This window comes from Argiope bruennichi, chromosome 1 (genome assembly GCF_947563725.1).
Source record: "Argiope bruennichi chromosome 1, qqArgBrue1.1, whole genome shotgun sequence".
In the NCBI taxonomy this organism is placed as follows: domain Eukaryota; kingdom Metazoa; phylum Arthropoda; class Arachnida; order Araneae; family Araneidae; genus Argiope; species Argiope bruennichi.
In genome coordinates, this window is record NC_079151.1 from 80,589,060 (window position 1) to 80,611,792 (window position 22,733).

The 22,733-nt window shown below is 26.5% G+C and overlaps 2 protein-coding genes across 7 annotated transcripts in view; one reads left to right on the forward strand and one right to left on the reverse strand.

The window, feature by feature from the left end:
• Nucleotides 1-18,634, reverse strand: part of LOC129980348 (liprin-alpha-2-like) — a 104,047-nt gene extending 85,413 nt beyond the window's left edge. For 4 of the 5 annotated variants that reach the window (XM_056090795.1, XM_056090794.1, XM_056090791.1 and 1 more), the window contains exon 1: nucleotides 17,816-18,634. In XM_056090795.1, the coding sequence (XP_055946770.1) occupies nucleotides 17,816-18,064 (249 nt within the window). In that variant the 5' untranslated portion in view covers nucleotides 18,065-18,634. The remainder of the gene's footprint in view (nucleotides 1-17,815) is intronic. The other variant, XM_056090793.1, reaches the window with a different exon arrangement.
• The window catches only part of LOC129980404 (uncharacterized), a 443,593-nt gene that overhangs the window by 97,393 nt on the left and 323,467 nt on the right, over nucleotides 1-22,733 (forward strand). The gene's annotated exons all lie outside the window — the stretch shown is intronic.

Sequence of the window (22,733 nt, forward strand, 5' to 3'; positions counted from 1 at the left end):
AAAAAACTGCATTATAATACTTATGTAACAGTTATAATTTTTTTTTTCTCAATATAGCCTAAAAGTTTGGTGAGTTTGTATTGGATTTGAAGGAATATTTCACAGAGCATTAATTCTTTAATGCTACTATGTACAAAAAAATAATTTAAATGATTTCTTAGATCATAGTATTCAATACACTGCAATATTATAAAAATCAAATAAATAGTAAATGCGGGATAAGTTTAAAAATTGTGAAAAATGCTTTCTTACGTATTATTATTCCATTTCCATTTGTAATGTTCCATTAAAATATCCTGAGTTTTATTTTTAATTCATAAAATAAAATAAGGACTGTTTTAGGAACTTAAATAAAAAATTACCTAATAACATACGCACACACACATGAAGGATGGGGGGGGGCGGGGAATTGGCTTTTAACACGGAAGCATATATTTTAAATTTCACAGATATCTCCAAATTTTTCGTTTAAAATTATTCAAAAATTAAAGTGTGGAATATTCAGACTTTAATCTAAAAGTTTTAATTAACAAAATAAGATTTTCTTCCAAGAATAAAAGTGAATGTATATATATGCGTCTATCAATCTATTTAAAATATCGACCATTGGACGTAGAGATACTAAATTTAACACACGTATATTTCTATACGTATTAACACACGTATAGAAAAAAATATGCAATTCAGTGCATTTAAAAAATATTAATACAAAAAATATTATGTCTTACGTAAATTATCTTAAAATTTAAAAAAAAATCATTAATTTTATTGGTTTATCAGTCTTTGCTTAATTTTATTCTGTAAACAGAATACAGATCTTAGATAGCATGTATGTTTTATAGTCAAGATCTTCCGTTTATATTTACGTACGAAAAGATAAAGTTTTCACATAAAAGAGAATACTAGATTTTTAAATATAAGATAAGATGTATTTTTATTATATCAGGCTTCTTAAATTATTTATTTCATGTGTATTTGAATTATTTATTTGAGTTCCAGAAATTCAAAAGCTTTGAACAGATTTAATTTCAAATAGTAGTAAATTTATCACTGTTAAATTCTCTTATTGATTTATGTGTTATTAATTAGCTGAAATGCACATTTAAATGATCCACTTATTTTAAAACAATGGGAATCGTTTGTGATGGTAATAGTTAAGTTCAGGTGTATTTTTTTTTTTTTTTTAGAAAGGAATTTCTATTTCGGATTTTTTTAAAGTTTATTGATTTTTATTTCATGAGAACTATATTTAGCATACTTTGATAATTCTCTTATTGATTTATGTGCTATTAATTAGCTGAAATGCAGATTTAAATGATCCACTTATTTTAAAGTAATGGGAATCGTTTGTGATGGTAATAGTTAAGTTCAGGTGTTTTTTTTTTTTTTTTTTTTTTTTTTAGAATGGAATTTCTATTTCGGATTTTTTTAAAGTTTATTAATTTTTATTTCATGAGAACTATATTTAGCATACTTTGATTTTGAATGAATAATGCAGAGAATTTATATGATTTGGAAGTAAAAACTATTTTTTACTGTAAATTTTTAGAAAGTTATCAAATAATTCTCTTATTTTTTGTTAAATTAAAATTCTAATTAAAAATTCAACAAATCACTTTCCTACCCTCCAAAATATATATTTGCCAAATTTGATACGCAGACGGCAATGTGTGTACAGAGCCAGCATATACACATAGAGACAAAAGTTTTTTTCCCTGTGTTTAAGCATCAAAATTTAGTTAAAATACCAATACATTTTCTCGCCAAATACTCTTGCCAACAGATATGTTTTAGCAAACCTAGACTAATTACTCACTACCCCCTTTTTTCAAAGAGCTACGCGTGATTTATTGGCTTTTTTATGAGCTGTACGCAAATGGTTGTACGCATCTGTCATACAACCGGATTTAACAGATGGCCTTCCCCAGCGGTTTCCATAGAAACGCTTCATCCCTTTTAGACTGGATAAAAGAACAAACCAATATCCAGGCACCTTCCCTTATTCATAACAGATAGTTTAAGCTGGAAGAGAATAAATTTCGAACAAACGTTTTCTAAACCCAATACTTACAAAATTTTATTTATTTGATTGTACCAGAGTAAAATTTTATTAAACGGCACTGTAAAATCGAAACGAAGGTAGACAACAAATTGCATTTACAGTTAATTAGAATATTTTTAGTTAATAAGGGAAAAAAATATTTTACTTTCATATTTCACAGTTTTGATGCAGAGGAGAAGAGGAAGAGAATGAAAACTTAATTAATAAAATAAGAATAAATATAATATAATTATCTAGTAAACCTTAAACGAACATTTTATGAACAATTTGTTTTTATTTTAATTAAAAACACTTTCATAGCATAAAGCAAGACTTATTAAATATATCTGATTGGTAAAAAAATATCAATTTCTCTGAAAAGATAGCTCAATGCCAGGAAGCAAAAAGTGTCAAAGATAGTTTGTCCTTGATCAAATCCTGTAAATTGCATTTCAAAATTTGAGTAGTCGCCTTCTGCAACCAGTCATTCGCCCACTATATTAATCGTATTAATTTAGCGTGACAACCAACTTTGGCATACATCTAATCACAAAAGAAAAAATTATTTTAAATTATACTTGCGCAATAAGCATAGAGTATTATGATTGATTGGCTGTGATTACAAAGTGATTGATAAAACATAAATTGGTGAAACAAGCAATGGCTGAAAATAGAGACTAGTTTTTTGATTTTCCATATTATTTCAAAGATGTAGAATTGATTTATTTAAAATATTTAGAGTTAAAAAGTAACCGCTTGTGATTTGGTTTGGTTTTATTGTACATGGACCAGATTTGGTCATTCTGCGCCAAACATTATCATTTATGAAAATATTAAATTAGCACAATCCAAATATTTAAAGGCTTCGAATTTTTATGTCATCCTTTATAGCAAAGGCCAAGAAGTTACAAATTTGCGCGCAGGAGCAACTCTGTTTAAATTTCAGTACAATGACAAGGTTTTTCAAGCATTTTTTTTTTCAGGGAATTTTACCGGAGATAACAAAAACAAGGTTTCTGAAAACCTGCTTTAATCAAAAACTAAAAAGTTTAAAATAACTTTTTATCCAGAATATGGAAGTTAAAACAAAATCATAAGGTGGTACTGATAGAAATAATTTTCTTCTAATGTATTAAACTTTCTATGATTTTGTTTTCGCCTCTAAATATTTAATAATATTTTTATTAGTTCCTATTTTTTCTTAATATATTTCTTGATTAATGAAAATATATAATGTCCGTTTTAGAAGGCCGAGACAATACTTTGGGACGATTTTACTCTATAAAGGAGTGATGTGTAGTACTTAAAACGATCCCATTGCTAGGCTTAGACCTTAATCCTGTTCTTTCAATTCTATTTTAAATTTTGTTTTTTCGAACAATACAATATTACTTCGGTTGAAAATTTGTGTTTATTATTCATACGGCTGATTCAATTTTGCAGATTATCCGCGGTTATTAACCCAGCTAATTTCGCCGATAATCGGTATTTAGTGTACAGTTATATAAAATACACTCGCTTCCATTTTACATCTCACCATAATTTTGATGAAATCATTGTTTTATGGTGCACACACAAAAGAAAGGAGGGTTTTCCGAATCTGAGAATACACAGTACATATGTTACCATTAATGTTCGAAAGCCATTAATGTGCAGATTACTTATTAGTTAATCTGCAGATTAACTTTTTTGCACCGTTATAGTTTGGTATCAGGAGTTTTCAGCATTTTATAGTCTGTATTTTCTGTCGGCGGTTCAAGGTCACATTTTCTACCTCATTATTGGTTTTCTGGTACCAGTAACGCGGTAGAAAATGTGTCCTTGAACCGCCTATAGAAAATACACAGGCTACAACTAGGTAATGAACATATTAGCGGCTTCCATATTGTTAGAGTTCAAAAGTATCTTTCTCTCATTCCCTTCCCCTCCACTTCTAATTTGGTGACTGTATTAGCAAGATTCTTTAGATATCGAAAAATAAATAAGCAACACCATGCCAATTAATTGCAATAATCTTTTAAACCGTTTAATTTTTTGTGTTGAAGTTTTTCAATTGATTGATTCTATCAACTAATGTGTTGACTGTTCGATTGTATTAACTTGATTCTTTAGATTTAAAAAAATAAATAAACAACATTTAATTTAAGCGTACAGAAACGTTGCTGTTGTTCCAGCAAAAACCTTATTTTCACTTTAACGAGTGCCTAGTAGGTATTGTGCAGATTAACGGGTGTCCAGTACGTAATGTGCAGATTATTTAGGTAATTTGAGAAATGAAACAATTTCCCACACTTTAAAGGATCACACTAGTTAAGGTGCAATTAGCTAGCTAATCTGTAGTTTAACTGATTTTTGCACTTTGGTGGCAACATATATAAAGGGAATCTTATAAGCAATTTTCCCCCCCCAAATGCACTATTAGATAGTGCTTCTCATAAGGATTAAAAACTGATTGTAAAATAATTTTCTGAAAATAATGTACTATCATCCAAACGCAGAATTACAAAAATCTTAAAATTCTAGCATATCAAGAAATTAATGATTATAAAATTCCATTTATGCAATCATCAAAGAAGTTAAATAAATGTGCGTAAAATATTTTGAGACTCCATTTTTTTTATCCATAGCTTCTTTCAATCCCCCCCCCCCAAAAAAAAATCACCATTCAGAAAATTTTCAATTTTTTTGAAAAACAGATTTAAAAGAATATTAAATTAATAAAACACTTATACAGAAATCTGAATAAAATATTCTTTTAGTAATTCTTTCTTCCTTTAAAAAAACTGTACTACACCGAAAAGATGTTCTTGAAAGAGCATTTATTGGGGGGGGGGAGGCAGATGAGATTGCAAATAATTTAATTATTTCAATTTGAAAGTATCTGGATGCGCACCTAACGGAGCGTCTTGCATTAGGAATTAATTTCTTGTTTAATGGAAGATTTGATTTGTTGAATGTAAAGTTTCCATTCAAATAAAATTAGTTCAATTATGTACGAAAGTTATTTGGAATTTTGTCATTTGCTGCTAATGATAGTTTCTCCAAGGTTCAGGAATCGGATTTCAGCAAAATGGTGCTCTTTTCTGGCATTGCAGTGGCCTGCTCATGAAAAACTATTTTGACCTGAAACAAATACCGCTGTTCAATAATAAAAGATGTAACTGTTTAATTGTTTTCGAATTAACTGTTAATTGTATTTCGAAATAATGAGAACCCGATCCGATAACTCCTCAAATTAAGGATGGATTTGGAATGTTTCCAAATTGACTTTTCCATTCCGACAACACTGACAGTTTCTTTCTGTTTGAAAGTTAAAGACACACTGTTAAATGTTTTTGGTAAATGCTATTCATAGGTACCAGGGTTTGAACTTCGGTACGCTGAACTGGTTGGATATTCACTAATTAAAAATGTTCCTGTGACTAGGATTGTCGGCTTTACGATATGAAGGTGTGGATTCACCTTGACTTGATTTTTCATGTCATAAAAGTACAATTATAAATAAAATAGTAAGAAGCACTTTGAAATCTGAAGATTTACAACCGATTTATTTATATTAATTGATAGAAAAGTTGCATATCAACGTTTCACTTTGTTTAGATGCGGTACAAGCATAAAAATTGCCGACTCTTACTAGTGGTGACGTTGGTTTGATAATCAATGTTGCCTTAAAATTATTTTTCTCCTTAAACTGTTTGGTGAAAACAAAATTTCCGCCGATAGATTATAATACAGAAACTCTGTTTTGGTCAAAAAGTTTACTAATTGCACAACGTGAATGCTTTTGATGTTATGTTGATATTGCTTGCCTGTTGACCAAAAATTCATGCACCACCGATCAAGCAAAGAAGTAACAGTGAAAAGAAAAAAAAAGATTGGAGACCTTTTTATATTAATTTATTATCCGATATTTATTTACAAATATTAAGGAATCTATGAAAAAAAAAGAAAAAAAAGAGGGGGACAGAAAACTTTCGCGATTCCTCTTAGTATTCTTATGCAAAGTCAAAAGAACCCTGGTATAAAAAAACTTACGAAGATTCTAATACTACAATGCATTTTCAATATTTTGTCTTATTTTGCAATTCAGTACAAGCCTTGTACACTTTTTTTTTTTTAAATAAAGTTTAAAAAATTGAAAAAGCAGAACTTTTAAGCTCGGGATATAGTTACTGGTTATATGTTTGCATTATATATTAGTACATTATTACATAGGTTCTACATCTGCACTGAAACTTTTTTTTTTAAACCCTCAAAAATTTAGAGAAAAAAAAGTAAAAGCTTCCAGCCCACGTTATTATGCAATTACTATTTCAAACAAGCAAAATTCAATACAAACTAAATGAAGTGATCCACTCGAAACTTTCTTGCATACTTTCTAATAAAGGTGAACCCTTTAGCCAATAATAATAATAAAAATTGTAGATTTTGAGCAAATCCTTAAAGCCACAAATGCTCAGATGATCATACATAGGAGTGTTTAGTACTCCGCTGTGTAGTGAAGATATCTGATCTGAATATGCATTTTGGAAGTGGAAAATTTAGCACAGAAATACAATTCTAGTAATAAGATCATATATCGAATTTCATTTTGAGTCATTGCATTGTTTTTGAGTTATTGCATTCACATGCAGACGAATGTACAGATCGACTTGTTGACAAGATATGATAGGAATCTATATTTTAAATGCTAATAAACTGCGCATCAAATTTTATCCACTTGGGTATTCGCATTTTGTAGTTCCTTGCACTTGAACAAATAAATTTCATGTGAAAGTATTTCGTACAAAATTTGATAGAAATCTACAAATTTTGCGTAAATACAAAGCGTTAAATTTCATTAGTCTAGCTCAAAAATTGTTTGAGTTATCGCGTTCATTAACATAATTAACTACAAAAATATGTGCTTTTAGAATCGAAAATGTCTGAAACGCGGATTTGATTTCATGTTTTGTTGTTAATTTTAATATATATTTCATATTTGAGGAAGTAAAAGCAGGTTATATACGTACAGAATTTTTACGATGTGGATGCAAACCAGACATTAAAAAAAAAAAAAAGTAATAATCGCTCATAATACCGTTAATTTATGCATTAGAAACAAAAGCTACGCATAAATTCAGCAAATTTTCCGCTCTATTAGAAGAGAAAAATCATTTCATGAATGAACCGTTTTCGTAAAAACGTGCTTCGAATAAGAATATATGTTTCACAGCAGGATTTCAAAAATATGACAACAAATCTTGAATCATGCTGTTTCTTTTGAAAAATATTTATAAATTATATTTTACACTTAAAAGTAATAACATTATTTCTCAACAGATCTCCTCTCTCTGTTTGAAGCAAAATCTTGGATTTCAGCTCAATTTTATGATACGAAATTTAATATAAGATCAGAAAAAGGCAATATAAGAAAAATATGAAAATGTAGAATTAATTTGTCATTTCCCAATCGATAACATATTAATAATAGCATCGTAAAAAGCAAGATTACAACTCTTTAAGCCATTGAAAATTATTTACAAAATATATTTGAACATGTAAAATAAAATACTCCAACTCTCCCATATATAATTTTCAACACAATAGCATTTTAAAAAGAGTTAAACCAAATTGGTCATACCCCCCCCCCCCGTTACTTTCGCATTGGAAATTTTTTGATGAAAATGTCATACTATGATTTATTTAGAAATCCACTTGAGACCGAATTCATACAAACTATGTTTATAGAAAGAAGATCCACCTCATTATAATTTAAAAAAGAAGCGAAGAAAAAAAAAATCGAATACAATAAACCTATTGTAATAGAAAAAAATAAATTAGAGTTTGTAAAATTTATTACAACAACAAAAAAAAATCTCCTACATATAGATTCGTATGAAAAACGTAATAAAATGCATAACTTATTAACATTATCAAGCAAAAACATTATCATGTATATAAAAAAATCATTCGTCCTCCATGGCAAGAACAAGAACATAGAAACAAAAGCTGCGTAATCTACAGACTAACCTACAAGCGAAGAAAATAAACCTCTTCTTCATTCATTTTGATTTAGGCATGGAAAAGTGGATGCACTAAAGAACATTTACACCCAACTCTTCCCTTCCACGAAAGCTTTTCGAGTCCGCCCCAGTGAAAACTATAAATAGCAGTTTATTTTATTTTCCAGAAGAATAACTTTGTTTCGGAACTATATGGAAGCGGAGTGATGTGCTGAAAGTAGAGAAGAAAAAAAAAAAAAAAAAAAAAAGATAAATCCGATCATAGATGATGATGGAGGAAGACGAAGACATGAAGGGAAAAAAAAAAAAAAAAAAAAAAAAAACGATCGGAACAAAGCGTCGAAGTTTAAGAAATACCATTAGATAAGGGAAGACATCTATTGCGAAGTTCATGTTACCTAGAGATAGCAATAAATGATATTAAGCATTTATGGAAGAAGGATGGTAAGGAACATTTCCTTTCGAGGCTTGTAATTCATAAAAGCAAAGGGTTTTTATTTTTTAACAGAACACGCTTTTACAACACTACTTAATAAAAGAAAGAATAGAATAACGTAATTAAAATAAAATTATGTTCGTTCACCGGCAGGAAGGGGATGTAGAGCCAATATTTTATCGCCACCTCTCTAAAGTGTGAGTATGGCACATTTATCATATGTCTACTTTTTTATTAAAAGTGGAGAAATTTTTCAGAAACTTTTATATTCTGCAAGCAAAAATTTACTATCTTCGTAGTCACAAAACAAAATTTCAAGTACAAAATAGCAGAAAATATGAATATATATTGTTTTTATAGAGCTTTTAAGAAAGGAATTATATTTATAGTCACTATATTATAGACATTACAATTCATTAGTAACTACATATAAATATTTATAATCACTACAGATTTCAGCCTTTCAAGAAAATCCTGTTGCTTTCTTAAAACGAATGCTTTCTTTTAAACGAATTCAAACTTTTTCACATTAAAGTGCAAAAATGTAATTTATTTGAATGTGAATTGAGTCTTAGCAAAATTTTCTGAACACAGAGCAAAGAAAATGTCCATTGAAGATTTTTAATAATCAAAAACATATAATAATCCAATAGTTCAGCAAATGATTGAAAGCTTTCAAATTAAAGAAATTTAATAATATTTTATTACATCATATTATATATTACAAAGAACAGCTTTAAGTATAAAATCGTTTGCTAAATATATGATTCAAAAATAAATAAAGCGGGAGGGGGTGACAAAAATTTCGACAGAGAATTTTAATAGTAATACATTTTTCTAAAGAATAAAGTTGAGTACCTTTAACCATTAATATACAGGATTTAACAGAAATGCGATGCATTTAACATAATCAAATTTGTAATTGCCAACATAGACAAAGACGGCAGATTTCAAAATTTTCTCGCTGTTATTGTTATGCAATTATGTATTATTATTATTATCCGCATTCGTTACTTATAATGCAACTGTACCATTTCGTATTTCTCCTTTTAACATTGTAATGGAAAGAGGTTAAGAACTTCCAGTTTATGAATTTGTTTATTCTTGCAAATTAGCGAAGAGAATGGTATCGAAAAAAGTTTAAAAATGCAAATCAAATATAAAAAGAATAAAAATAACTGTTTCAAATATTTTACATTTAATAAAATGTGCATAAGAATGTAAGAATTATAATGAAATATCTAATAAATAAAGTGTGCTTTGCTAATCTATTAATTAGAAATAAAAATTTAAAAGTACATATAACAAAAATAATATGAACGGTGTCTGCAAAGAGAATTCAGAAATTAACAAAATTAATTAAGATGAATGACGTTTGGTTTTTAGTGACCACAATCCGTTTTTTTTTTTGTAAATACACAATGTTGGTGAAGGTGGACAATAAATGACAGTTAAAACTAAATACATTTTATTTACTAATCTAACAACACAAGAATTTCTTTTTAACAAATGCAGAATGAAAAGCAAAATCAAATGTATGAATTTAGCTTTTGCTACAGAATCGCTAGAAAGAAAAACGGACAAAATATTTATTTTTGATAAGAAAAGATAATTCGCTTCAAGGCAAACAACACTTGAAGAATTTTTGGCACTGAATGTGAACTTATTTTCCAACGAATTTCGAGTTTACTTTTATCTCATTAAATAACAATTGAAAACAAAGAATTAAAAAAAATTTAATAAATTTTTAAAAAAATACGCGGAATGAGTGAGCATTAACAATCTAATATTATTCAATAGACTTCCAGCTTATTTGTAATATGAGTTTTCTACATTTCAAAGTTATTAATAATTCATGGTTACAACGAACTTCAAAGAAAGGTGTGTCAGAGGATGATAAATGATACATCTACAAAGTCAAGTATGTTCATGTACATGTAAAAAATCACTTGAAGGAAAAGGTTATAAAAAAGGCACAAAAGTTTTGGAAAAAGAGGTAAAATATGGCACTGAAATGATCTTAAGCTGAAACGAAATCTGCAAACATATTTTATTTACACAAAATAAAAATGTTAAGTAACACACCTTCTTGTAAATACACTTATATAAATTAAATGCAAAAAAAAAAAAACCCGAAGATAATAAAAGAAAAAAAAAGAGGAAAATGAGATTGCCTGTCTATTAAAGTCTAAACAGTCCCCAGAAATCATTAAGAAGGTGATTTACTGAATTACTAAAATTGATCATTAACCATTAGAACATAACTGTGACAATTGTTTAAAGCCACATAATTAACAAAAAAATGCTTAAGAAAAGTTTAGATCTTTCACTTTTATGTTATGATGACTTTTAATTATTTTTAACACTTTTGTATTTAATTTATAGCCAAGTATGCAGTATATTTCAATTTAACTTGATAGAATTCCAATCACTTCTTAAGAAAATTTTTAAATAGCCATTTGCATATTTTACATTGTTGTTTTTATGCAATTCATGCACATATTTTAATCTTTTATGAATTTTTTAACCCGCCAAGAGAAGCCAAGCTGTAATCAACTATTAATTTTCTTTTTTCCATGCTGCAATATATGCCAATTTAAAAATTCAGAATTGATTTTGTATATACTGCACATTTATATACTACATATTTTGCAGTAATTAAAAAAATAATTAAATACACAAAAATTTCATCAATAAAGTCTTAACCAAGATTTGCAATAACAGAAAAATATAACATTATATTTGGCAAAATATACTTCAACAGAAAAATTTGTCAAAATAATTTTTTAACTATTGCAAGGTTAATTAAGTGAAAGAAAAACTAAAATGCAATCCATTACCAAACTTAAGTTAAATCTAAATTATTAGCATACTTCTAGGAAATAACAATTCGAGAAATATTTTTCTACCAGACAACTGCTATCTCTATGACGTGTAATAATATTAGTAGAAAATGACATGTAATAAGCAAAGTAGTTGATGGCTATACTTAGAGTCTAGCAATGATTGAAAGAATAAAAATAATATTGTTCTTCAATCTTAATGGCTCAAAGAGCAATATTTCGAATTTAGTTTTATTGAGATTCATTTGATCCCAAGTTATATCCCATTTATAAGAAGTAAATAAATATATTTGAAAACAAAATCATTCAAAAGAAAGTAATTCAAAATAATTGTTACATTAGAATAGGAAAGCCCTGTTAAAAGTGAATTAGAATTTATGTCCACATAATTGTATTAGTGTACGAGTTAGAAAGTAGATTTCACAAAAATGAGTCAATTTCATATTAAAAAATAATTCTAAAAAATATATTACCATTTTAAAATAAGAAATCATCTAATCACTAAATGGTAACTATTTTCATTTGCTCGAAATATCAGCTTGTAAACAGACACGCACACACATATAATTTTTTCTTGCTTTAAATTTCTGGTCATGTAATTTTGGCATGAAATAAAATTCTCTTGAAGGAACTGAAAAATCTATTATTAGGTAGTAAGAGAGAAAATTTTCTTTTCTCTTCTTTTGATGAAAAGATCTACATAATAGTTAAAAAGCTGAATAACAAATAGTGTAAAATTAAAAAGATAAATAAAAATTTAAACCAGAGCTAGAAAATCTTTTCCTACTTTTATAAACTTCTGGGGACTATACTTAATAAATAAATTAGAAAAAAGCATGAACAAGGAAAAAAATTACAAAACAAGGAATTTGATTTGTTGTATATTGATGTATTAATAGTACAAAAAAAAAAAAAAATTACAAAAAAAAAAAAAAAAAAAAAACACTAATCTTGCATAATATAATTTAAGCATAAATGTAGATTGCATGCTTTTCAAATGAAATATATCTATATATATCCAGAATATATATAATATATACACAAAATTAGTAAAGCAAAGACAATTAAGTAAAATCAGAAAAGTTTATCATATACAATATAATTCCATATGAGATATTAGAAAGTATTCACTATACATAAAAGAATAATAAAATAAATACAGTGGAATTATAAAATAAAAACAAATTAAAAAAAAATATTACAAATAATTATATAGAAATAGAAGGAAAAATATTAAAGCTCAATATTTTGAGTTCACGAACACAATTAAATGAATTCAGATAGACCCTAACAATGTTCTAAAAGAATAAGGCTGTAAATTTATAAATTTTCACAAAAAATGTAATTTGAAAAAAAATTATTGTTTTTTATATATATATAATCCAAACATTATGTAATACTACAAATTATAATAATACTTTAAAGAACAAAAATTTTAATTTTTTATTTCATTTCTTGTTTTTAGCATATATTTATTATTCACGACTCCAGGATATTTTTCATTAATGGAATAGCAGAGAAAACATACCAAATCTTAAAAGATAATCCACGAGTAATTTTTAGTAGTAAATTTCAGCACTAATGAAAAAAGTACTTCCTACTGAATTTAACTTAAAATGACAACCAGAAATCCTGAAAATGTAATAAATATTTCATGCAATTACCTTATATAAAAAAATATTCAAAAACCTTAATTTTTTAAAATTAAATTATAATCTCAGCAATTTAATAAAAATGCAAGGGTTTAAAATTAAAAGAAAATCTGAAGCAAAGACATTTTTGGAATTTAATATGCATACCTTACATCCTCAGCTTAATTTATTATCAACCAGAAAAAAAAAGCCACTTATTTAAAAATAACAACAAGTTATACAGTTAAAATAATAATTTGAAAATCCCAACATGCTAATTCACTAAGATGCATTACGGTTGTGAGTAAAATATGAATTAAAATGTTTTAGAGCTATTATTACTTAAAAATGTAAAAAGCATTGTTATTTGAAACTGATTTCACAAATAGTTTGAAAATCCAATTGTCATGAAATATCTGAAATTTAGAATACTTCAAACGAAAAAGAGCCCACTTAAAAGCAAAATAGTAATTAATAAATAATTTATTCATCAAATTACACTTTAAAAATTAGACACAATAAATATTTTAATTCTAAAATTTATTTTCTGTGGTAAATTTCCCACTTGGAACTTTAAAATTTTCCCCTTGTTGTGCATTTTTTTTACAAGTTCAGAAATGCCTTAAAAATTCATCTACAAATAAATTTCCAGAATTTACAATCTGAATCAATTTTGAAATCAAATATACATTATTTTTCTCTAAAAGAAAAAAATATATCTACTGATTTTATCTCGCCTTTAAATGAATGATCAGAATAAAACGAATATCAGAAGTTGTTAAAAAGAATAACTTTTGTATAAAGTTATCAAAATGATTTTTGAAACTTTATTGGACTTTCAGAGTGATACAAATTGAGGTTTATGTCCATATATCAAATTTAATTTTTTTATTTTCATTCATTAAATATTCCCTTTCTATTATAATGTAGAAATCGACAATAAAGTAATAGATTCTGCTTCATTTTATTTTGCTCACTTTATCTACATAGTATTTCTTCATAACATTTCATATGAATCTTAGCATTCTTGATATTAAAACATAGTCAATCAATTCAGAAATTTAGTTCCAAACTCGGATGAGATTTTCTATTTCAATAATAAATGATAGGACATATTTTACTTGAATGGCCTGTAATGTCTTTGAATTATCCTATTAAAATGCACACAGATAGACAGATTTTGTCCAAACTTTGATAGAGATTATAACTTTAATGTAAGAAGCACCTACCTAATTTCATTCTTTCAGTTCAGTCCATTTTTGAGTTATCATGTTAATAAGAAAAAATTTTAAATGTAGATTCATTAAAATATCAAGATTGAATTCTTTGACAATTTCATTTTGTGAACGAGAATTTAAAAAAATTCCAACCTATAATATTGAAAACTCTTTTTAAATTATAATCTTTCACAGATTTTTTCCCCCTTCTGATTTTGATATTTCCCAGTAACAGTAATAAAAATTACCATAAGTATTATGGTAATTTTGTAATAGTATAATTAATAATAGGTAATAGTATAATTTTGTACTATCTTAAAATTCAAAAAATTGGTTATTCAATGTTGCAAGCTTAAATACCATGCCTTTTTCTCTTCTGATTTCGGCTAGTGAAAACCAATTTGATTTTCTTAAAATTTACTTTTAAATACGACTGCCATAAATACAAATACTTAAACAAATTTAAACATATTTAATAATTTCACTGAATGAATAGTTATCACTTTTGTAAATAAATGCAATAATAGCAAGCTTATTATGTAAAGTGCCATTATTAAGTAATGCCTGTTGCTTAATGTAAAGGCATCATTTTGCAAAAATGACAGATAAATAAATTATTTTTCTAATCAAGCTTTTAGATTTATTGTTATAAGGTCATGCTCCTTATGCCTAATTAAAAAAATGTGTAATAATTTGATCAAACAACTAGGCTCCACACCGACTTACTTTTTAGTAATCTCCTGAAACTTATTATAAATTAGCCACTTTTGGCAAGCAGCTTGTTCATCCAGATTATTGACTTTTTAGGTTGTCAATCAATTAATATGTAATGCAATAAAAAAATTTCAATTTGCTTTTTTTATACAATTGAAAAACATGAATTTAATTGAATAAATTTGTTACAGTTATAATGGGTGCAAATTGAAAAGTGTATTCATTGTAATTGGATATGAAAATCCTATTTCAGAGTTAATAGTCAAAGAAAGAAAAATTTAACCGTCATTTTAATACTGGTAATGGCATGTGATTGAATGCGAATTTCTTCATACTGTTATAGACTGTGTGCTAAATGAAATAAAAAAAAAAAATGTTAAATAAAACTGATATCACCAAAATGGGAATTTTTTGAGTTTCAAGATTATATAAAAACCATTATTGTGAGATATGGGCACCAATTCAGGAGGTAAATCATTGCAATCACCCATGATGGAAAAGCAAAGCCTATTTTTGCTGTGCTTTGATTTGATCTTGCAATTAAATTTTCTCTTTGACGCTTATTTCTTAGTTTTTTAAAAATCTGTTTTTTTCTGACTGAATGCAGTTTTAGATGATACAAAAAAAAAAAAAAAAAAAAAAAAAAACCCTCTCTAGAGAATTTCTAACATTATTTTGCAATTCCACTAATTAATTTCATTAATTAGTGAATTGTTTAATAAAGTGTAGTTTTAAAAACACTCAATAAAGAAGTCCAAAACATTCGTATAGAGATTTGTTTACACTTGACAATTACTATTCAATAATAAATAATAAGAGCAATTTCTGTGTCAAATACATTAGTGTTTATATTATATATATATCATTTAGATTTGGATAATCATTGTTAAAATATCAATAAGATTATGGAAAGTGTAATTGTAATTTTTTTAAAAACTACAATTACATTTTTTGCTTCAAATTATTTGGTTTTCAAACAAATTATATCAAATATAACTATTTCAAACAAATTTTTACCTGCCATTCCCCATTTCTAAAATTCAGTCCTAGTAACTGAATACTTCCCTATTAAACACAACTTTACAAAAAAAAAAAAAAAAAAAAGAGTGAACTTTATTAATAATTGTTATGGACTCTGAAAAACGAATTTAACTCTAAACTAAAAAAGATGTCTTTTTGCCCCTCCCCCTTTTTCGTAATCTGAAGAAAAGGGATATGAAATAAATCAGTATTCATGAATCGTTATCTCTATTTAAGAATGAAGAATTTTAAAAGTATATGAATGAAATATAAATTATTTTAAGTAACCACATTTATATCTATTGCATCATGAGATCAAAAGAATATGACAATGCATCTTCATCAATCTCAAAAAATTAAATAAAAGGATTTTTTCAAAATATTTTTTTTATTTTGTTAAATTGTTATACTATATTATTAAATGAAAAGGCTGGGCAAGATCAGAAAAATTTTAATTTATCAAATATGAATGCAGATGAACAGAAGAAATAATGCATTTTTCCTATCAACAGTAAAACAGAAATTATATTAAGCTTTGGATTTAAAAGAGCCCTAAAACAAGCATCTTTATTTTTTTAAAAAGAGGAAGGACCGGAATTACTTCATGTGATTAAATATTTTTTGTTGGTTTTCAAAGTTAAAATTAAATTCATGCAAATTTTAATGATATTATTATTTACAGACTCAAGCTTACTCAAATGTGCAATGCCTTTTGAATTTAAATCTTTATATTAAACTGCAAACAATCTCTATCAAAGTAGAATTTATCTTTATTGATCTCTCTGTCATTGAAAATAAGCTACTGACATCCTCATAATTTATTCAAGAACTTTACAAATTTAATTTTTACATACTACAATTATTTATTACCTAAATATTAAAAATTATTTCTTATTGAAAGTAAATGGTAGAACAGGAGAATCAGATAACAGGTTTCTTCACAAGAATGAAAAAATTCTAATCAGACCCACAGAAAAAGAGAATTTCTCCTTCTCTGTGACCAGACTTATTAAAACTTGCCAAACTAATATAAGGAGAGGGGGGGGGGACAGATTAATACATTTTCGCAACTTATCTTCAAAAAGTTATAACTTGGTACCATTTACTGCCATGCACCCAATCCTCCAATAGTAATTTTGCGGTGAAGTTAAATTTAGTTTATAATTTTTATTTCGTATAAAACAAAAATTTACATTTATAGTAACTAATTTTCGTTGATTATAATTAAATAATTTTTATTAATTATAATTCATTCAAAAATGCAGATAATTATATTACTTAAATTATAACAAAAATAAGCAACTTTACATGCTTTTCTTTCTTTTGGTGTGACCACTGAGAATTTTTACTTTAGTGTTAACAGCTTAATCCAAGAACATTAATTTACTAATTACTTGATTCACTGTTTTATCAACTTTTTTAGAAGTAATAAACACTATATTTAGTTTAGAACATTGATTTTCAAGTTATTATTTGCATAGAAAAATGAAAAACTTAAAGTTTTCATTTAGACAAATAACTTTCCATTTTTAAAACCTACTATAAGCTTTCTATTGAAACTCAAAAGATAAATAAAATGTAATTTAGTAAATGTACTATGGAAAATTTCATTATAAAAGTAATGAATAGCAATTATGTAACGACTGATTATTTGAAATCAAAATATATCTAATATTGTATTTAATACTCCAAAATGGAAATATGGGAATTACATAAACAAAATAATGCTTTAAATTAAAAAAAATCTATGCTGGAAGTTCAGTGAAAGATCCCATAGCATTAAAATATTTAATTCTCATGTGTAATATCCACATTAACCATTGCATACATAAGTATTAAATGTTCTCATTACATTATACCACATCTGCATCCATATTTACAAAATTTAAAAAATAGAATAAATCATACCTGAGGCAAATTTGCTTGTAACTGCCGCTGGAGAGAATCTCTTTCCCTTTCAACTTCCGATAATTTAGACTGTATTTCTTGCATATTCTCTTGAGTTTCTCTCAAGTTTTCCATTAATTTATCTCTTTCATCCAACATATTGACCATCAATTGCTCAAAGTTGGATTCATCATTATTGAATTGTCCACTTCTTTGAGAAATGCTGTCCTCCGAAATGGTAGGCATCACATCACACATCATGTTCCACATTTTTGCTCAGTACACAAATGATATCTTAATTTTACAAAAGTATGAAACTCAATAAATATAGTATGTAAATTTCATATCCTATAGCGAATGGACCACTTTTAAATACAACCTAATATAAATCGTTATTAAAAAAGATTTTTTGAGTATACAAAATTATGAACTATTCTAGTGACAGATGTAATACATTTATAATGCACACAATAGAAACTGCAATTTTGGGCGGTGATGGAGCAGTTCAATAGGGTGTAGAAATACCTTTCCATTGGATCACTTTAAATATTGTCTTCCATCACTGCACATGGAAACACTAGATGCATTTTTTTAAAAAAGTTAATTGCATAGGCTTTGTAATATACAAAGCGCATAATACATGCAATTTAACATGGCTTTTCCTTGGGTTACACATGAGTTCGAGTATTAATTTACATTCACGGAAAGATCAAACACCGCTTCCATAGCACTCGCCCAAACACTGATTGCCTAAGCCACCATTTTTAGTTGAGCTGCCAAAGTTTCCCATGATTCAACAATAACCTTTAACTCAAATCGTTTCTCAAAAGAACTGTCAACCAACAGCCTTTGAAAATCATAAGTTTACTTTTTTAATTCTTTCTAAATTTTTTCTTTATATACATGTATTTAATAAAAAAACAACAACATTCATACAGAAAGAAAAGCTCCAAAATATCAAAATTGAGCGGAAAAACCATGAAGCTGTAGGTGTAATAACTAACACCACAATGGCATAGTAAGAAAACCATCAGATGCATGAAAAGATATTATTTAACAATTATTTAAACTAAAGTTATAATTATTAGTGTAGAAAAATTCGTTATTCCTAATAGAAATTTTACTATAAAAAAAGAATTGAATAAAAATATTCTTTGCTAGAAATACCGAAGTGTCAAATTAGTGGACTTATAACCCTTGAGACATTTAGGTTAGGAACTGAACTAGTAACAATAAATAAACTCATAATAGTTTTGATGTTATGTAAAAATAAATGCATATAATCAAGAAATTCTGGAAAAAAATTCTTACTTTTTTTTCCTTTTGGATTTTAAGAAAGATTTATGCTTTTTGTCTATGTATTAGAACGCGATCCTAGCCCGATATGTGGTTATGTTGGCATAGATTCAATATATTCAACGAATCACAGTAATTTAGAAAAGAAAAATATTCACAATTGAGATACTTTTTGTTTAAATGCATTGGTCATCATTAAAAGCTTATATATAAATTATTACTTATCTGTACAAAAGAAAAAGATTTGACTCCACAGTTTGCGTACAACAAAAATGTAAGTATGTTAAATAGCACTCGCAGCTATTTTCGGCATTGTCTGTGACGTCACGCCTCTATTCTTGGAGGGGGGGGGTGAAATCTGTAAAAAAGACTAGAGGATAATAAATTCGAGATTTGTATGCATGCAGTATATTTCATACAACCAAATGTAATCATGGTCCACAGTTATGCATAATATGAAGTGTCCCAATTTGTATCATTCGATCATGGTTAATATTTAAGAGCCTTTCTGTAATTATCTATAGTAGTTATGGACAAATTAAACACTACTTTAAAATTTAATCCGGAACATCTCATATTTTAAAACTATATTATTGAGATATTAAAGCTATTAAAAATGGTGTATTTAGAGCAAAATATTGCTTTTAAAAATGCACGCACAGCTCCATTCATCGAGTTAATATTAGAGAATTTAAAAAAAAAATATATTTTTTTCATTTTATAATAAATTAATTTGATCCACCAATTTTAGGGGAGGTGGGGAGAATTAAAAAAGTTTGGCCTTTTTCTTGTTTGTGATGCATCATTTAGTTGCTCATTAAATCCATCCCCCTGGTAAAAGTTTTATGATTTTTTTTGAAATTCTCATACATATTAAAGATATGAAAAAAAGGCAGTTGATAATAATCAGTAAAAATTCTATGAAATTGAATTAAAATATTTTCTTGGTACTTTCCCATTTGCTTTTTATACCCCGAAATTCATATATCTTCATATATCTACTCTTTGTTTCATTTTTAAGAAATATTATTTTTATAAAAAGTACATATACATCTCAAGTATCAGCAAGCAATTTTGCAATATTTCTTTCAGTTAATTCATGTTATGCAATAATAACCATGCAGTAATTTAAAAATCCAAAAAGGATAAAGCCTAAAATTGTTTTTTGCAATACAATAAATTGATAATATAGAAATATGTTAACAAAATAAAAATTCACCAGCAAAAAAAACCCCTTAATTAAGGCTTTTTTTTTTTGCATAAAAAAAATTTATAGATTGCAATGCTTTCAGTGCGTTAGCACAAAAAAAAAAAAAAAAAAAAATTAAATCAAACCAGCTTTTTCTAGAAATAAAAAGATTCAAAAATTCAATAAAATCGGCTTGAAAATTCATCAATAATAGGAAGTTATAAATAAATTTTTGATCTCTAACCAATTTACAGCTAAAAAGCTTTCTTTAAGAAACATGTGAAATCAATTCTAAACTGTAATATATTTAGCAGAATCAGTTTATCATTATATATAAAATATTTCTAATGTTCTTAATATTTTCCACTTTTATATTATTAGAAATGAACTTGTTGAACTACAGTTAAAAATTCATTTAAATCTGAATGTAAATTACTTCACATTCATATCATCTTTCATAAAACTAAGTGTAAATTGTTTAACATTCAAAATTTAATTATTTCATGTTTTATAAATTCCTTTATCCCCAAAATTTGATTAATTTTGCAATCCTTATTTGAATAAATTTTGCCTAGATTTCCTCAACAAGAATCTATATCAGTATATTAAATATAGAAATGGTAAAAAATAATAAATATTGCAATAGAATGCAAGGATCATTTTGTGTAACCAGTTGTACACAAATTGCAAGAAATTAAGGGGGTTCTATACCTCCGACGACAAAACGAGGCTTGTTTTGCTGTGTTTGGATATAAACTGTGCTAAGTCTTAAATTATAGATTTTTTGAAAATTTCAAAAAATCTTTAAAGTTTATATATATATATATATATATATATTGTATATCTAAATTAGCTTCGGAGGAAAAAAAAATTATCTTCCCTAAAATCTGTGTGATATTTTTAGGATGTATCCTTTTTTCACTTTCACTGCTTAAACAAATTTTACTTATCATATTTTTACAAATGTATCGATAGTTCTATTAAATTGATATTTGTGAATTTACCAGAAAAATGTTCAGGAATTTTAATAAAATGTGTTTGACTTTTAGCATTTTGTAATAAACATGATACTGGAAAAAAATAAATTGAAGAAAACATGTTTAAAGATTCAAATGCAGAAACATTATGGTGAAACATATGTCAGTGAGAAAGTAATAGTTTTATAAAATTTTAATGTCACAAGGGTTAATAGTAACTTTAGTTTAATTTAGCTATAATTAGAAAAAAAAAATGGAAAAAAAGTAACAATTTTTTGTTGTTGTTAATGTTTATATAGTTTATTAATGCTTATATAGTCAATATATTTAGAAAAAAATTCTTAATTCTTTTTATCAAATGCATGCTAATACCGAGAAGCAATTATAAATAATTTAAATAAGGTATTAATCGAAAGAAAAAAAGCGTTTTAAACAAGCAAAAGTTTATAGAAAAATGAATTGAATAAAAATGGGGTTAAAACATATATTAATAATCCATATATGCAAACGTTTTGATCACAAATTTTTATATATATGAAACAAAAATTATATTCTAAAAAGCAAATGTAAATTTTGTTTTGACGAAACTAAAATTTTACAGTAAACATCCACATTTTAATTCATTCTTACTGAATTTCCTTTATGAATTTAATATTCAAAACCGCTTTTGAAACTATTTTATTTAGAAATTTCGATTTAGGTTTTCTATACTTCTTGTCATTCTCAATAAAACAATATGCCTTTCCGTTAATTAGCATCTGTCATAATTAAAACAAGAAATAAGCTATATTGAAATTCTGAAAAATCTAATTTTCTTTAAAAAAAAAAAAAAAAGGCCAGACTGGATGGACAGAAATTAACACAGAAAGACTATAGAAATTATTAAAATTACAAAAAAACAAAACAAAAAAATATTTTCTGAAAAATAATTTGCTTTACTTCAATCAGAAAACATTAGGTGGCTTATTACTAAGATCAAAAAGTAAAACAGACGAAAGGGACATGAACCTTTGATAATGTATTTGTAAAGTGACTTGATATCTGACAAAATATTTGCAGTATTCTTTTAAAATCTTCATATACTTCAATCAAAGGTTCAGAAATAATTTTAAATGCAAAATTTAAAAAAAATTACCTTTAGAATAAGAAACTCTCTTAAAACCTTTTGTTAGCTTTAAAAATTATGTAGTCATTTTATTTTTCACTGCGATTGGTTCAAAAACGAGCGAATTTTGAAAAATTAAATGATTTTAAAAAGCTTCACGTTTGAATACAGGTTTTCAAGCCCAAACTATAAAAAGTGAGCAATAATTTTATGCCTTTATTTCAAAGAACAATTCTGCTCTTTATTTTGTAATAAAGCAGTGTAAAGGTAATTCTAAATTTCTAGAAAACTTGTAAATAACGTGCCATAAAAAAAGTACTAGGAACTCAGAGGTGTTTTTGTTCAATAAAAAGGGGAAAAAAATGTTATTAC